Source organism: Gasterosteus aculeatus, chromosome 10, assembly GCF_964276395.1.
Source record: "Gasterosteus aculeatus chromosome 10, fGasAcu3.hap1.1, whole genome shotgun sequence".
Lineage (NCBI taxonomy): Eukaryota > Metazoa > Chordata > Actinopteri > Perciformes > Gasterosteidae > Gasterosteus > Gasterosteus aculeatus.
In genome coordinates, this window is record NC_135697.1 from 14,634,035 (window position 1) to 14,650,712 (window position 16,678).

Below are 16,678 nucleotides of genomic sequence, written 5' to 3' on the forward strand. Positions count from 1 at the left end.
TCCTCTGAACTCAACAAATACAAGTGGTGACATTTAAATTGAGGCAGTTTGAACTGTAGTGAGGACATTTTAAAAGCAATCTTTTTGTGCCACAGGGGACCAGGAACACGGTACCGCCTGTGAAGAGACCCCACGAGGACACTCGCACACAAGTGTCCAATCAGTGCAGAGCAGCTTAGAGACGCGCAGAGGAAAAGGGTGAAGGGGAAGGTTTTCGCTGCATGTGTGAAGCGATTATGTGGCAACGCAAAAGAGTTAGTTAGTAAAATGTCAAGTGACGTCAACGTCTATTTTTTTTTTTTTTTAGCCCAGAAAGATCATTGTTGAGTTTTAGCTTAAAAGGTCTAATGTTGTAAAAAGCAAAAAGAAGTGCCGTTCATGAGGAATGTGAAATGATGGAAACTCTAGATGAAGAAAATGTGCCTTTAAACGAGCTGTGACGATTTCTACTCCACACCAGACTTTAAAATATTTAAAATATATTAATGTAATATTATAAATGTCCTTGTTTACTTCAGTCATAGTTTTTCTTGCCTAGCAACACAATTCTGTTGAAATGCGCAACAACAGAACAAAATACAGTTATATTCAGTATTTTTTTTTCTTTTATATTGAAGTAAACATGTTCTACTAGAAAAACCTAAAATGTAAAAGTTTAAACCCAGAAATGACCAAAATAAGTCTCAAGGCCTCCAACAATTAAAGCAAATTCTGAAAGAGGTTAAATGATGGAAACAGCTTGTCGGGTTTGACTGGGACACAGTTTTGAATTCTTCAAAGCTCGACCGCACTGACAGAAAGTGACAGAAAGTCAGTGCTGAGAGGGAGGACATATATTACCATTTTGAATGGCCTCGTCTTTCCAGCCGGGGGAGCAATTTTCTGCTGGCTCTAAAATAGATGAGAGAGGAAAAATCCACTTGCTGAGTGAAACAAGCGGCAGATTGACACTCAAACCAAAGGACTCAACAGTCGGACGCTAAAACAAACAGGTTGGAGCAGAATAAGCATCAGAAACATCACTCGTGTCGTCACGTTGGGCGCACACGTGACCCCGTGTCCGTTAACTGCGCTGAGGCCAATAACATACGTGACGGATCAGCGAGGTCACGGCGGCCGACTAAATCCTGGGTGAATGCGTTAGGTAAGACATGCTGTCTGTCTGAGGACAGCAGCGGGGACATCCCGTCTATCACAAGCAAAGAGTCCTTTCCAGCCTGGTTTAACAGGTCACGTTTGGGTTTTGCGACTCTCAGCGACGTCAAAGTTCATTATAAATGGTGTATGCGACGAGGCCGGTAGCGTGTCGGGGTCATCGGGTCAGACATCTTACCTGACATACTGGTGGGGTTCAGGGCCAAGACGTCATCCTCAGGGCCTCCTCAGGCATCTGGGTACCTACCTGTCTGAACGCAGAGCAGAGACAGTTCATCACTTATATGACAACAATTGGAATGGAAATGATGTGTTTAGTACTTGTACGTCTCTGCTGTGCCATTTCAACGCACTACTATGTTGTGTGTGTGTAGAGCTGGGTGAAATTTGTGCAGATATTTCAGTATTACAGTGTCCAGATGTTAGGACGGGTCATGGATGACATCTAGTGGTCAAACGTGGAAAAACACTTCACATAAACTCTTCTTAAATGATTATCTGAGGCATTTATTGCAGATGTTTTTTCCGCCTTGTGTTGATCTTTAATCAGGCAACTGATTTAAAAGGAGAAAGCAGACGTGAAGTCATACATGATCTGCTGTAGTTCATCACAAACACACATTGTTGGAGCTGCTCGCATACAACATCATGCTTTTGTCCCCGGAAAAAAAGAATCCTAAGACATAAAGCAAAGCTCTGTGAGATCCAAAAAAACCCTTTTAAGCCCTCTTGAAATGACCTAATAATAAGTCTCCAGCTGAGGGGACATTACCTGCTCCCTCCAATTTTAAAATGGTTTTACACTGAAATCCAAGCGATAAATCGACCATCCAACCGGCCGTGTTGTTACTCAAAAGCACGGAACTGACCGCTTTCATGAATTTCTCTGCACTGGAAGAACAGCTGGCCTGAAAAACATCACAAGAAACCATGATGCAGTTTCGTTCCTTTTGGCCCTGGAGGGCATTTAATACCTAAACAACAGCTGGGGGAGGCCCGAAAGCTGCTCCATCCATTCCACGGGTCTCTAAAGCGCCAATGAGGCCACAGACAGACAGATGGACAGATGCCCAAAGATTTTCTGGCTGGAACAAACACTAAGATAGATGGGAGGAGAAAAAAAGAGGCAGACGGCGCCTCGGCTGAGGTGCGCGTAGACGCAGGAGCGAGTGATCGTAGGCCGCCGCAGGACGTTGAGATGGCGAGACGGAGCAGACGGACGCGGGGACGTTTTCCGTCAGGACCCTCGTATCTAAAAATGCATTGTAATCTGGTTTCCACGCGGTGTAATCGTTGGCTGCGTTGGATACACAGCGGCCATTTAAGCTGTGAAATGCCGCCTTCCCACCTCTCGTTTTGAGGGCTGAACCAGGAGACTTTCACGCCCCACGCGGCTGACACAATGACCTGAACAGAAGGGCCATTTAGTTCCTGAGCGTCCGGCGCCTGAGGCACCTTCTCCCACCTCACATGTGGTCACTGGGAGGCGTTCTAGGACAAATCCATCCGTTTAGAGGTCCACAGATGGCAATCTAAGGGGGCGACAAATCATGCAGCCGAGTGCTTTTTGTGGCTCTCTAATTGCCGTTTCTGCACATTAGTGTCCCGAATAAACAAGAGTGACAATAATGGCCTTCCACCGCGGGCGTGAATTAGCTGCAGTGGAAATGAGCAGGGTCACTGCAGCCCACCGCTTCCCTTTGCATCCAGCTTTCGCCTTCTCCGCTTTCTCACTTCCTCCATTTGATGTTTATTTTTACTAACCATGCCAGTTTGGCAAAAAACATTACAATATTTTGTGCATTTATAAAGTGGACAAAAGGAAGCTCTACAAAATGTCACAATCTCCTTCAAGTACCTATGAACATATTCAGTCCAGTTTAAAAAGTGGCCCGACCGGTTTCCTCCCCGACGCTGACGACACAGGAACACCGCTCCTGGCGAGACATCGTGTATCACATTTTGTCCGTTTGCTGTATGTGCACATATTGGTTTTTACCCTCGACTTTCCCTGAACGGAACACAAGCGGAGACCTGGAAAAGAAATGAGAAAGTGCTGAGCAATTCATACCGCAGCCGGCTGTTTGCTCTGAAGCCATGGAAGTGATGTGTGTGTGTGTGTGTGTGTGTGTGTGTGTGCGTGCGATACCTGCAGCAGCTTTCAAGTTGGCCCAAGTTTAACCTCACAACCAGATACTGCCGCCTTTATACATCAACACAGTTGCTTTAAACGGCTTCATGTGTCTGCAAAGAACCCGACTAATTCATCACTGCTGTGTGTGTGTGTGTAGGAGCACAAATGGATACGTAAACTCATATAAAATGTGACTCAGACAACACTTCGTTGAGGTTTTTTTTTTTTTCTGGGGTAAAATGGACTAAATGACGAGTTAGGATGTCTGTGTTTTCTCCGTCGCCCGCGGCGACACCCATTAAGAAAAGGTAAAAGCCCAAATAGTAAGAGAGTGATTTTAAATAGTGCTGCGTCGAGACGTCGGCGGCTCTGCTTGACATCTGACGATGTAAAAAACTTCCACTTCAGAGACTCAAGGGGTCGACAAAGCAGCAAAGCTTCCGGCTGTACGGTAGAAGCGCACACACACACACACACACACACACACACACACACACACACACACACACACACACACACACACACACACACACACACACGGCGGTCCGCTGGTGGGTTCTGCACCGTCTTGTGGGTGTGTCTCGTGCCTCTGGTTGCAGACGGAAGCGGCACTGTGGGCGAGCGCTTCCTTCTCTGCCCATTTTTTTTAAATTTCTCCTCCACAACAACCAGCACATCCTGAATGACGAGAGGCGCCGCGTGACGCTGCGGCGAGTAAAACGTCGCCATGTGTGTGGAATGAGTGCAAACTGAAATCAGCGAGCAGGGTTGATGCTACTCGCGACGCGCTCAGCATCGCAGCGAGACGTAAAGCACGCTGACGTTGTGATATCTATGCAAAATGAACATGGCGTCGACGTTCCTTTGGCCACGCCGGTGGATCACAGCGTGCAGCGGATCAGCTGAATGCACGGTTTGTCATCGTGGATTAAGACCGTCGGCCGTCTCTTGGCTAAACAGCTTCCGCCTGTTTCTCGTTTAAATGTCAGCTGCCGTCCCATAAAGTCTTTTTTCCGCCATGAACCCTGCAGGGCGAGGGAAGGGACGAAGGGAAGCCGAGCGACACAGGAAGTGCGGGAGAGAACTCAACGTTCTTGGAGTCTGACATTACGGTAACGAAAGACACATTCGCTTTCAAAGTCCAACAGCGTTTCCCAACGCAGGGTGAGGATTATTCCCTCGAGAAAGAGGAGGCCAACGCAAAAAGACGGGATCAAAAGGTGCCGCCCACCGTGTTCACGCACACACAACTACCGGCAGAATCTCAGCGAGGCCTCTTCTCATAAGTGTTTGGCGAGTGCGGTTGAAGAGGAGGCGCACGCGGTGACGCCGGGCGTAAACAGGGTTTCCCACCACAAGGAAAACATTCCGCCTCGAGACATTTTCTTTGGACTCTTTAGTAGGTGAACATTTCTGCAGACGCTAGAACAGAGGAAACGTCGAGGTCGTCGCTGTGTACGAAGTGCGCCTTGCGCGATGAAGCCAGAGATGTGAACGTCCGTCACGTGGGCTTTCGTTTTTTTTTCTCAATCTGGACCGTTGGTCGCGTGTTTGTGTCCAAGGAATGCGGACAACCAAAAACACACATCGGTGTGGTGCAGAACGAGAACACGCAGCAATGTAGGTCCAAAAAAAATAATTAAAAAAGGTGTTTAGATTTTTACGAGAAGTGTCTGGCAACGTTACAGCAGAACCCAAATAAAAAATGTGATGCCGACACATGGAAACAGTGAAGTTCTGTGCAGTGTCCAAATAGACAACATTTGGAGAACAGTGTTATGTTTAATAATTAATGTCTCCCTAGCTTACAAAAAAAGGTATTAGATTAGAAAATAGACAGTAGATGTGGGGCCCCTGTGTGCTGCAGGGCTCCTGCATGAACACGATTCACCACACAGAATGACGCTGTTCATCGGGGGCCTCATCGGAGTCTAAATATCAGCCGCCGTAACCGTCTCCAGTGACGATCCCGACCGCCACGAGGAGTAAACAACCGGCTCTCGGCTTCGAGCGACATGCATTTTAATTTGGGGGGCGTCGCGTTCAGACAAGAGTCGATCTTGATCCGCCCAAACGTTCCAACGGGAGCCACCTGATACTTAATTTACGAAGCTGTATCACGCCGTGCAACGTGATACAGGTGCGTCGCCGCGGCAACCGGTATCACGAAAAGGACAGCAGATGGTGTTTTCAATAAAGAATTGGAGCTGATGGGCAAATCAGCGGAGCGGGGGAGTCCGCGGCGCATTTAAAATATTACATTAACAACAACAGGGCCGAGACAGAGGGGGGGGGGGGGGGGGGGGGGCGGGGTGGTGGTGGTGGTGGTGTTCTCGCTGCCACGTGCACAGTCATGAGCCCGATCCCTCACCGGACGCCCGAGCGGGACGACTTCATCCCGATAAATGCATCGGTGGCGTGGCGGCCATTAAAAAAAAAACACCCGGCGGGGGGGGAACATTTTCTTCTTTTACGTGTGCAGACTGAGGCCTTTTGGGTGCCGTCACATGCACGTCCCTCCTCGCCGCAAACAAGGCCGACCTCTGTCGAGAGCTCCAGCCCGGCGGGGCCGTGCCTGTGAGTGCAGCCGCTGTCATCCTTCCACGCTCGAAAAACAATTTCACGTTGTCGTTTGTGGGTCCGCTGACATGAAAATCAATCACAGGGGAGGTTGAATCAGCTGTTTAAAAGAAGCGATGGTTTGGCCTGCACGGACGCCTGTAGGGGAATAAACTCTTTACGGCCGACGTGACGTTCTGCGGCACCACGTGGGGGTCAAACCGTTTGATTGCAGTTTGCAGAGCAGAACGCCAGCATGTGCCAGTCCAATAATAGATATTTCCTCTTCTGGATAATATTCTTATGCAACAGTGTCATACACTAAGTCACTGCATTTCAGCTGTATACAGTGCCGTTGCAGCTAAATCACCAGGACATCGGCCATTACAATAATGACTAACGATATTGTTAGCCATTATGCTAACTGTGGGGGAGTAGCCGCCTGTGTTGGGTCAGACATCGGGAGCAACCGTTGGAAATGATGCTCGCGCAGCACGCTCTCATATGCTTCAGTTTAATTCCTGACTATTAATCTCATTTAATAGCTCCCCTAAATCTTCCGTCAGCCGAGGGAGTCGTCTTTGAATTGTAGAAGTTAAATTTCCCCTTGACTTCCCCCCTTCGTTTTCTCTGAAAATGGACACAATTCAGATTCATGACGAAAGCCGCGAGATTTTCCCACCAGAAAGCTGCAACACACGGCCGCTGAACGGACCCAGAGGTCAGATCCGAGATGACATGGAGGCCAAGTCCTTCAAGTGTTTCAAATAAATAAAAATGATGAATTAAGCCGGCCCTGTGAGACAACGTGCACCGGCTGCTGCTGTCAACCCCGAAGACGAGAAACAGAGCAGACAGATCCGCAGTCTGCACACGATGATTTAGCCTGGATCAGTACCAGGATTTCAGCTTCATTACATTTACATCACCACTCGCCGCTGCTACACCCTGATTTCCCGTGTGTGTGTGTGTGTGTGTGTGTTGTTCGCAGCGGAGGGTGTGTGTGTGGGGGGGGGGGGGGGGGGTCTGGTGGGGAGAAACGGTGTATTGGCAGGATGTCTATGGAATTGAGCGTAAAGGTCTTACCAGAGGAGGTGGTGATGTCTGACTCCAGGCAGCGCAGAGGAGCAGCTGAGCTCCCCGAGAGAAACACCTACACGCACACGCACACACACGCACGCACGCACGCACACACACACACACATGCACACAGAGAGAGAGAGAGAGAGAGAGAGAGAGAGCAGAGTCAAGCTAATGAGCAGTTGAGATGAAAATGGCAGCAAAGCTACAGAAAAACAGTTTGTCCTCTGGAAGGCTAGAAAACAATCGCTCAATCTAAAAGCTTCTCGCTGGTCGAGGGACAATAGATAAAGAACACACGTGCTTTTTATGTCCAGTGGGGCGAGTGCGAGCGACAGGATGTTGTTGGATCACTACATCCGGCTAAGATGACCTACATGCAACACAACCCTCAACACAGCAACTCCCACAGTGGCTTTAACGTGACCTCCGGTAGTGGACACGTGTGGTTACCACCATAAATACTGAAGGGGCGGAGGAATGCCAGTGGGAGCACTTTCTTTCCCCTCTCGGACCCTCAAATAGGTTCAAACCGTATTGTCCGTGTGTGTGTGTGTGTGTGTGTGTGTGTGTGTGCGCGTCAGAAGAACGGCATCTCAGCAGGAAATGTGCAATTGATAAAACAACTTCTCCAAAACAACATGTGCAGAGACGCAGAAACGCTTGGCTTGGAATCGGAGACGAGGGTTTTGCCAAAAAAACATTGGAGTTAAGAAAGAAGAAGGAGAATAAAAGGACGGGGGGGGGGGGATTCGCCTGCGAGAGTGAGAAAGCAAAGCATTTGTTTGTGCCATTAGTGGGCTGGTCATCTCCGACAGGGAGCAATCACGTGTAATCAGACTTAATGGGCACTCGGGGGGGGGGGGGGGGGGGGGCGCACACACACACACACACACACACACACACACACGTGCGCGCAGATGACTCGACGGCGCTCCATCGTCTGGATTGTTGTTTTAATTACGCCGTCTATAACAGCACATCATAATTAAGTCCCATTTGTGCGTAATGCTGATTTTCACATTCTCCTCAGGTCTGATTTGCATTATTTCGCTTGCAGAGTCCCAGCGGGTTAAAGCTCGAGTTTAGCCTCCTCCGGCTCTCCAGCAACACTTCTTAAAAATCGTAGAAAAACTAGTTTCTAGTGCTCGTTAAAGAGCCACCTCCTTTATTATTTGTTTCTGCGGCCCTGGTTCTGCTTCAGACACATCACATGTAATATATTAAAATACAAAATACATGTAGATAAAAGTTGCAGAGTGGATCTGGATCTGGTGTGCACACACACACACACACACACACACACATACAGGGCTTTAGAAAAAATATGCTACACAATCCTACCACACACTCCCACTCATCAACACGTATATGATGCAATAAGCCAAGACCGCAAACTTGTCGAACAAAATGCAACCATGTCTGTGATTAGTGCTGCACTTAAAACTCCACAAGGCCCCCTTTCAGAATCCGATGCAGACGCACACACACACTTCCACGCTGTGGACAGTGGTTTTTAAATGCATCATATTGGGGTGTGAGAAACACTTAACAGAAGCAACAGAATGCGCTTCCAAATTCATTCTGCGAAGAGCGGACCTCCTGAAGTTGACCCAAAATTACGAAAGAACAAACAACGAAATGCACGAATCCTTTTCCCTCCGGCACAGTAAAGAGAGCTGTTCATATCAGCGCACAAAAGTCACCATGTCACAATATAAACATGCAACACAACGATACAAGCAGCTGCTATTATGGACGGCATTTGACTTTCGTGCATGTTTTATGAACGCCGATGCGGCGGATTTGACTCTTTGAAAGGCGTCTTCGGTGGTGGATTTGGATCAGTGGCGTAACACTGGTTTAAAAGCCCTTCCCAATCTCACAATGACATCATCGTCAATGGAGTCGCTAAGCCCACAGAGCGAATGACAGGAGACAACTTCACTCGTCAACCCCCCTAAATCAATGATGCAGTACTAAAACATTCAGATTGCGATGCGGTTATCCGGAAATGTGTGTGGATGTATTTTGGTGAAGGGAGACAAAGAGAAAAAAACAAAAACAAAAAAACAACAACACCCTCTGATCCCGTCTCACTCAGTTTCCATGGCGATTTGAGTTATATTTGAAATTGTGACGCACGTTCCCAGCATCCACCTTGGCTGTTAGTCTCCATCCTTTCCAGTGCAGTGAGCCGAGAGCACGAAAGGTTCAGGCCGAGGGAGAGTGAGCGAAAATGGCTTTCGGGCCCGGAGAGGTCAAAGACCCTACGGGTTCTCCTCCAGGGTGTGTGTGTGTGTGTGTGTGGGGGGGGGGGGGTCGGGGTGAAGTGCGACAATACCGAGGCTTCCACGACTAACTCCAAAAGAATCAGGGACGGGCGGGCGGAGCTCGCAGACGCGTCTGTAAACTCGCCTCGGATCTTGTGCTCTGGAAAGTGCGACGTGCAAGAACGTGGTCGGAAAAATTCGTATCAGCGAACGGCGGCTCGGTCTGGGCACAATCGCCCGGATCATCTGCTCTGCAGTGCACGCCGCCGCGCTCCGGCGGTTCAGACCTGCGTGGTGTTGTTGTTGTTGACGTTCCTCTGTGGGTTTTCTGAAAGCGCTGCAGGTAAACAAATACTCAAATGGCCTACATAACTGCGGCTGCCGCCATCAGATAGAAGCATAAACGAGACACGCTTGTGTTTGCATGTTTTTTAAACAGCAAACGGGGGGAAATGTTGAGGCAGAAGTGACTGAATGATGAAAGGAAAGTGAAGCGGGGTGAGTTGGGCTGTGATTACAACAATAAAACATATTGTCTGTAATTAGGTTGGTAATTTGGCAGCAGTCGACCTTGTGGTTGACTGTGGTCACTGTAAATCACGGGAGGAAATATCATGTTACCTGGCCTCGAGCTTCAACCCGGAGCTCCCTCTAATCCACTGCCGGTGGAATTCTTGAGTCCACTGCGTACTTTGGGGTTCTTCCTTTTTAACAATGTAATGTGCTCGTCTTTGATGATTCACAATGCAGGGAAAAGATCAAAAAGGGTCCATGGCTGTGAAGGAGGACGGGGGGGGGGGGGGGGGAGGACATGGAGCTCATAAAGATCTCAGGCCAGCGCCCAAGTGTTTCGGTGCAGAAAGAAAGATGGAGCACTTAAGAGAACCGCCATGAAAGGCTGTGGGAGGAGACACTGAACCGCACAGGGGGGGGGGAGAAATTAATGCTTTCAATGGTTTTGCGGTCTGTATTCCGTTGAGTATTTTCTTTTTTCTTTTTTACTACATTACAGAGAACACAGAGTCAGTAATGCAATTGGCTTTCTTTTCCTCAGATGTAAATTCTACACAGTTTATGCTTCTGCATTTTCAGAGCGACGCAGACGCGAGACCCCATTGCGTCTCCCTTGCTTTACTTACTTTTGTCGGAAGAAATGCGTAAATATGAGCGCTTATACGAGCCGTCATCGGTGGGTTGTAGAAGCCGGTTGGATTCACGGAGGGAGATCGCCGCAAACGCCGGTTTGCCGGTCGAGAGGTGCGCAAAGTTGTGGAGGAAAATACGGGACAAATGTGTCTGCGATGAAAAGCAGCAGTGGCGACGCACGGGGCAATAAAGGCTATGATAAATAAATAAATAGACGTGACTCTCTAGGTCAGGGGTCTCAAACTCAAGTCAGGTACGGGCCAGATGCAGCCCACCTCGACCGAGCGCGGGCCAGACCATTATGGCCGACGGGGGGGATGACACTGACGGTCCGACCGGCGAACGGAGCGGTCGGCGCTGGGGTGGAGGTTGTAAGTGGCTGCTAACAGCGAGGTTGCTACAATATAGAACTCGCGGGCCGCACAAACATTACACTTTCATATGAAGGCGGGGGCCACAAAATATCGTCCCGAGGGCCGCAATTGGCCCGCGGGCCGCGAGTTTGAGACCCCTGCTCTAGGTCGTCTTAGACAAATACACGTCACTCCGCCTGATGTTCTGGCGGTGAATCGCTCTGCAACACACGCAAGACTTTAGAACCATGAATTGAAACGAGTGCGCCGACGCAGACGCAGAAGCACGCACCGGCCTTAAGCTGTCATGTTGAGGAGCGCCGTGTGTCACCATGAGCTCAATTTACAAGGGCCGATTACATCGCTCGTCGCTAACGAGTGTTTCGCTTTTTCGTTTGTTGCGTGATGACATGCATGTTTGAATGCAGTAGTTCATTTTCATGGTTTTGATTCCCAAATATGAATGAAGGGTTCGCTGCTCACACAACAGCATCACAGAGTGATGTAATCAGACACATCAGCCTGAGCGTTATATATTTCCAGTATTGAGCTTTCAGTATCGGTAGTAAAAGGTACTTTAATCTTTAATCTGACCTTTATCTGCCCTCCGCGTTATAGGAACAGATAAAAAGGTGCATCTTATCTCTAAGCACGGCCCTTTGGCCTGGATCTGGTCCTTGTTCTGTGGCTGCATCTCTCAGGCCTCCTCTGCAAACCAAAAACAGGAAGTAGGCTAAGCAAAGACCCATGATCATGAGTGGCAGTAATTATGAATAATTCGATTTAAAAAGGGGTAAAGGGAGTATCCACCGAGGCATGTCATTTTTCCTTTTAGCCTTAAATTAAGCTTTATAGGAATTTTCTTTTTCAAAATAAGGGCAAAAAACAGATTTTGTGCAATAATGTTTGATGACCAATGCGACAAGTATATTATTTGTTTTGGGAGGTTTGAAAGTGTTATGTTGGTGTCAACATTATGCTTCAAGCAGGTGAATTCATTACAGCAACAGCAGGAAGGAGATTGGATCCAAAAAATGTGCAGCCGGTGGAAAAAAAAGTAAGAACATGAATGTAATTAGAACTTTAAGCACTCATCTGTAAATCAGACAGGAAAAGGAAAAGGATGAAAATGCACAGGAGAGGAAAACTATTTCAATATTTGGCATCAGGAAGGGAGAGGACATTTAAAAAAAAAAGACAAAAAAGGAAATGTCTTTTGGGAGCATTAATAATAAAAAACAAGACAAAAGACTGAAGAGTCATTTTGATCATGTATCAGGAAGAATTCACATAATTTTCTCTCCAGATTTAGTTGGTTGAATAAATAAGAACATTTAAAAGACTAAATCATTCATCGATTAGCACTCTCCTTCACACTGGGACTGTTCGGGGATAAAGCTTTTATGAAGAAAGAGAAACTAAAAAATGAAGAAGAATGTCCGAGAGGGAAAGTAGAACATTAAATGTGTGGGCTAATAAAATGTGAGTTATAAGGAAATGCGTTCGTGTGCCGGAGCAGATTGAATTGCATTTGTCTGTTTAGTGAGCTTTGTTTATCGTGGCCTTGGGATTAATATGTTGATGAATTGAACTCCATTAAAGATGAAAGCAGGCCCACGACGGCCTCGCATAGAAAGAACTATTGAGCAGCTTCCATCAGGGGACATTTTTAATTATCAATATAGGATTAACTTGCATTGCGCAACTGCCAAAAAGAACAAGGTGATGAGGATGAATATGAGGGACAATTCCTCTACCACAGCAAATTGTGTGTGTGTGTGTGTGTGTGAGAGAGAGAGGTTGTGTGTGTCAGGCAGAGGTTTACGCTGTAAACATATAGAGAATAATGTGCAACGTTTTTTTTTTTGCAAAAACATATACATAAAAATTGTCATGCATGTTTATACAAACGTTTCACAAAACATCCACACACACACACACACACACACACACACACACACACACACACACACACACACACACACACACACACACACACACACACACACACACACACACACACACACACACACACGCGCCTCCCTTCCAGCCTGACAGTCTCTGCTTTCGCGTGCATGAGCCGGAGTGGGTCACATTAGGACAATGGGCCAGCTTGCACACTGCTTTTGCGGCGATACAGATTTTTTTAATTCTTGCCTCTTTTGTTTTGTTTTTTTCCAGCCTCATGCACACTGTTCCAGGCTCCAAACGAAAAAATGGGGGGGGAAAAGGAGCCCTTTTCAATTTGATGACAGCAGTGTATGCCGAGGGTAACCACTGAAAGGAGAGCATAAAGCGGCATCATAGCCTCTGCCTGCGCCCCCCCCCTCCTCCCGCTCCCCACATCAGAAGTGTGCACCTACCCTGAGCCGACAGAGCTCCACATCGCCGCGGTGCGCGTAAGAGAGGACAACCCAGGACACATGCAGGGACTTTAAGGATACTGCAGTAAGCTGTTCCCAATGGGAAAAAAAGGAAAAGGGAGGAAAAAGATGCAGAGAAACTGAAGGAGGGGAGGAGAGGGGGGGGAATACTGTCTGGCTTGGCGGAGGACGGAGGAAGATTTCATTCTGACAATTTGAACCCAGCAGTTCTCTTGTCTTAACTGCTGTCATTAGATGTGCATCAGTAAGCAGGCTGAAGGATTTTAGACAGCGCGGGGGGGGGGGGGGGGGGGGGGGGGGGGGGCAACATGTTACATCTACTGCAGTAAGAAACACCTGAACACATCATCTACTGCAGTAAGAAACACCTGAACACATCATCTACTGCAGTAAGAAACGCCTGAACACATCATCTACTGCAGTAAGAAACGCCTGAACACATCATCTACTGCAGTAAGAAACGCCTGAACACATCATCTACTGCAGTAAGAAACGCCTGAACACATCATCTACTGCAGTAAGAAACGCCTGAACACATCATCTACTGCAGTAAGAAACACCTGAACACATCATCTACTGCAGTAAGAAACACCTGAAGACCTCATCTACTGCAGTAAGAAACGCCTGAACACATCATCTACTGCAGTAAGAAACACCTGAACACATCATCTACTGCAGTAAGAAACACCTGAAGACCTCATCTACTGCAGTAAGAAACGCCTGAACACATCATCTACTGCAGTAAGAAACACCTGAACACATCATCTACTGCAGTAAGAAACACCTGAAGACCTCATCTACTGCAGTATGAAACACCTGAAGACCTCATCTACTGCAGTAAGAAACGCCTGAACACATCATCTACTGCAGTAAGAAACACCTGAACACATCATCTACTGCAGTAAGAAACACCTGAACACATCATCTACTGCAGTAAGAAACACCTGAACACATCATCTACTGCAGTAAGAAACACCTGAAGACCTCATCTACTGCAGTAAGAACTGCCTGAACACATCATCTACTGCAGTAAGAGGAACCTGAACACATCATCTACTGCAGTAAGAGGAACCTGAACACATCATCTACTGCAGCAGGAAAAACCTGAACACATCATCTACTGCAGTAAGAGGAACCTGAACACCTCATCTACTGCAGTAAGAGGAACCTGAACACCTCATCTACTGCAGTAAAAGGAACCTGAACACCTCATCTACTACAGTAATAACAGCCTATTCCAGCCAAATCCCATTTTTCTAAAGCATTTAGTGGTTTGTATATTAAAAAGAAGTCGTCAGCACCGCGGATGACTGTACTTTGCTCACTGAAGCGCATTTATTTAGATGTATTTATACAGGCGGTGAGGAGGTGTGAGAGCAGCAGGAAGTAGCGGTCGCTGCACGGAAAATGGACTTTGTACCAAAAGATGTGCAAATATGCCGAAAGTAATTGCCGCATTAAAAGTGATTCCAAGCACCCTGTATTTTAAATGTAACCTTAAAAGGAAAATGAACCGTTTTACCCCTGCAGCGTTGTCAACGCCGACCTTGCATGTTGTGCCAACTCCACCTCGCGCAGCTGGTATCCAACTGCCTGGCACCACAATCTGCACCCCCCTCCCCCTGCGACCTCTCTGCATTGGAACGGTATCCGAAGCGTGTTAGTGTGTGAACTGCTTTCACCACGAGCAGCCAGATCGTCCGCCTGCAGCGGACCGGTATTGCACGGGAAACGCATGCTCACATGGCCGGTTCCTGTATTACAGAATTCCACACAAAGACACGTCTCAACAGCTTAAAAAAAAAAAAAAAGCCTTAAGCGAGGCATTATCTATTATTCCCAACGGTATGCAAACAACGCCTGAAAGCAGAACACACATCACACGCTGATGATACAATGTATTCTGGCAAAAAGACGGCACTGTTATGACAATAAAAGCGAAAGGTTATCTTGCTGTTCAGCGCAATAGTGTGTCTGTTCGTGTGCGGCCGTTGACCTCGAAGAGACTCCCTGCTCGGTGATTTGCAACAACAAGAACACACATTTCAAGAACTGACCTTCAGGCCTAAACTGTTGACCTCGGCCTTCTCCTTCAGTCCCGCCACATGCCGTAAAGACTTTACATGAACTATAAGCGTCACTCTCGTCCAAATCAGCCGAGCTGTAATTATTCCGTTTACAAGTCGCTACGGGCAGTAAAACTGTTGGCGGTGAAAGCCTGTCCGTGCACCTCCTAAAGTCTATTCATAGAAGACAACACACCGTAAAAACCTGTCAGTCCTCCGTACAGTCTCCCCAGGTCCCTCAGTAAAAGGTGATATTTGGCATAAGAAATGAGCCATACACTCAGGATTTAATATTCAGAATAAACCAGTAGGATCCGGGTCGGGGTTTTCCTTCACATTAAACGCTCGGTTTTCCGAGACTGGCATGCAAGGAGACGCTGGGAGAGAAGGAGGGGAAAGGACAAATGCATGATGGGAGCAGGCCGGCTGTACCCTGTTCAGGTATCGGGTGAACAAGAGGTTTCTGGGCAGACGCGCTGCAAGCTGATTTCTGCAGCATTTGCTGCGAGAAAGAAAAAATTAAAAAAGGCAGAAGAAATAAGAAACTCATGTGGAAGACATTTTGCAGAGAGCGAGTGAACAAGAGCTTCTAAATGGAGCCGGGCACGCAGACGTACGGTGTCGTTCTCCCCAGCGGGGCTCCGATGGTCACACGCTTTGCAAAGAGCGCGTCCATCGGCGGGCGCACGGCAAACACGCCGGCCTGGACACGGGCGCTCAAACACACACACAAGCACCGTGAACGCGCGGACGCCACGTGGTGCTGCGACCGGAGTCTGGATCCAGTTTGTTTTTTATCCGGTGCACACTGGGCTCATCTCCATCCAACAACAGCTGGGCCCACACGACCCCCGAGCGGAGGTTTCTTTTCCAGCCCGAGCGGCGCGCACAGCTTTTCACCGGCAGCTGGACGGGAAACCGGCTCGGCTCTGCACAACACACCGCTGTTCTCCCATGAAAAGGATCATTAAAGCTTATGACGAATGGGTTTGCGTATTTATCGTTTCTATTTTACAATTACAAAACGCGGTTAACAAAAAGAAGCTGGTCGAAAAAGAAAAGCTGGGAACTTCACTTGACTTTCTGCTACATTTGGACGAGCTCAACACCAAATAGGTCGGTAAAGACAGTAGCGCTATTATTTTAAAACAGAAAAGGGGAGCAACATCTGCCGGTTATCCAAGGAATTGAGTCATTTGGCATAGATTTGGAGCAGCTGCATCACCCATGCGAATGAAATCAAATTAACCTGCATGCAAATTTCCCTCTTTTGTCCCCTTTTGTTCGCCTGAGCAGACGTTTGAAGCCAACTTCCTCCAATTCCTTCCTACAAAAGGAATCCTCTACATGAACTGGAAAGTGCGTAAACCGTCCTGCTATCAAAGTATCAAAGTGAGCGTAAAGCGATGGGTTATGAGGCAGGCGAACTGTGCATCTCGTCATTACCTGCACCCAACGAAGGCCACGTCTTTGGTCAACGCCTCAATGTCGCCGCGGCAGACGGAGCCACGTGGAGAGTTCCACACGT

The 16,678-nt window shown here is 47.8% G+C and overlaps 1 protein-coding gene across 14 annotated transcripts in view; it reads right to left on the bottom strand.

Moving 5' to 3' along the window:
- The window catches only part of thrb (thyroid hormone receptor beta), a 50,328-nt gene that overhangs the window by 14,963 nt on the left and 18,687 nt on the right, over positions 1-16,678 (bottom strand). For 6 of the 14 annotated variants that reach the window (XM_040188478.2, XM_040188468.2, XM_078080907.1 and 3 more), the window contains exons 2-4: positions 6,935-7,001; positions 1,334-1,406; positions 841-891 (exon numbers count right to left, since the gene is read on the bottom strand). In XM_040188478.2, the coding sequence (XP_040044412.2) occupies positions 841-891; positions 1,334-1,340 (58 nt within the window). In that variant the 5' untranslated portion in view covers positions 1,341-1,406; positions 6,935-7,001. Of the gene's footprint in view, positions 1-840; positions 892-1,333; positions 1,407-3,013; positions 3,132-6,934; positions 7,002-9,822; positions 9,977-16,678 lie in introns of those variants that run through there. The other 8 variants (XM_078080912.1, XM_078080908.1, XM_040188472.2 and 5 more) reach the window with 5 other exon arrangements.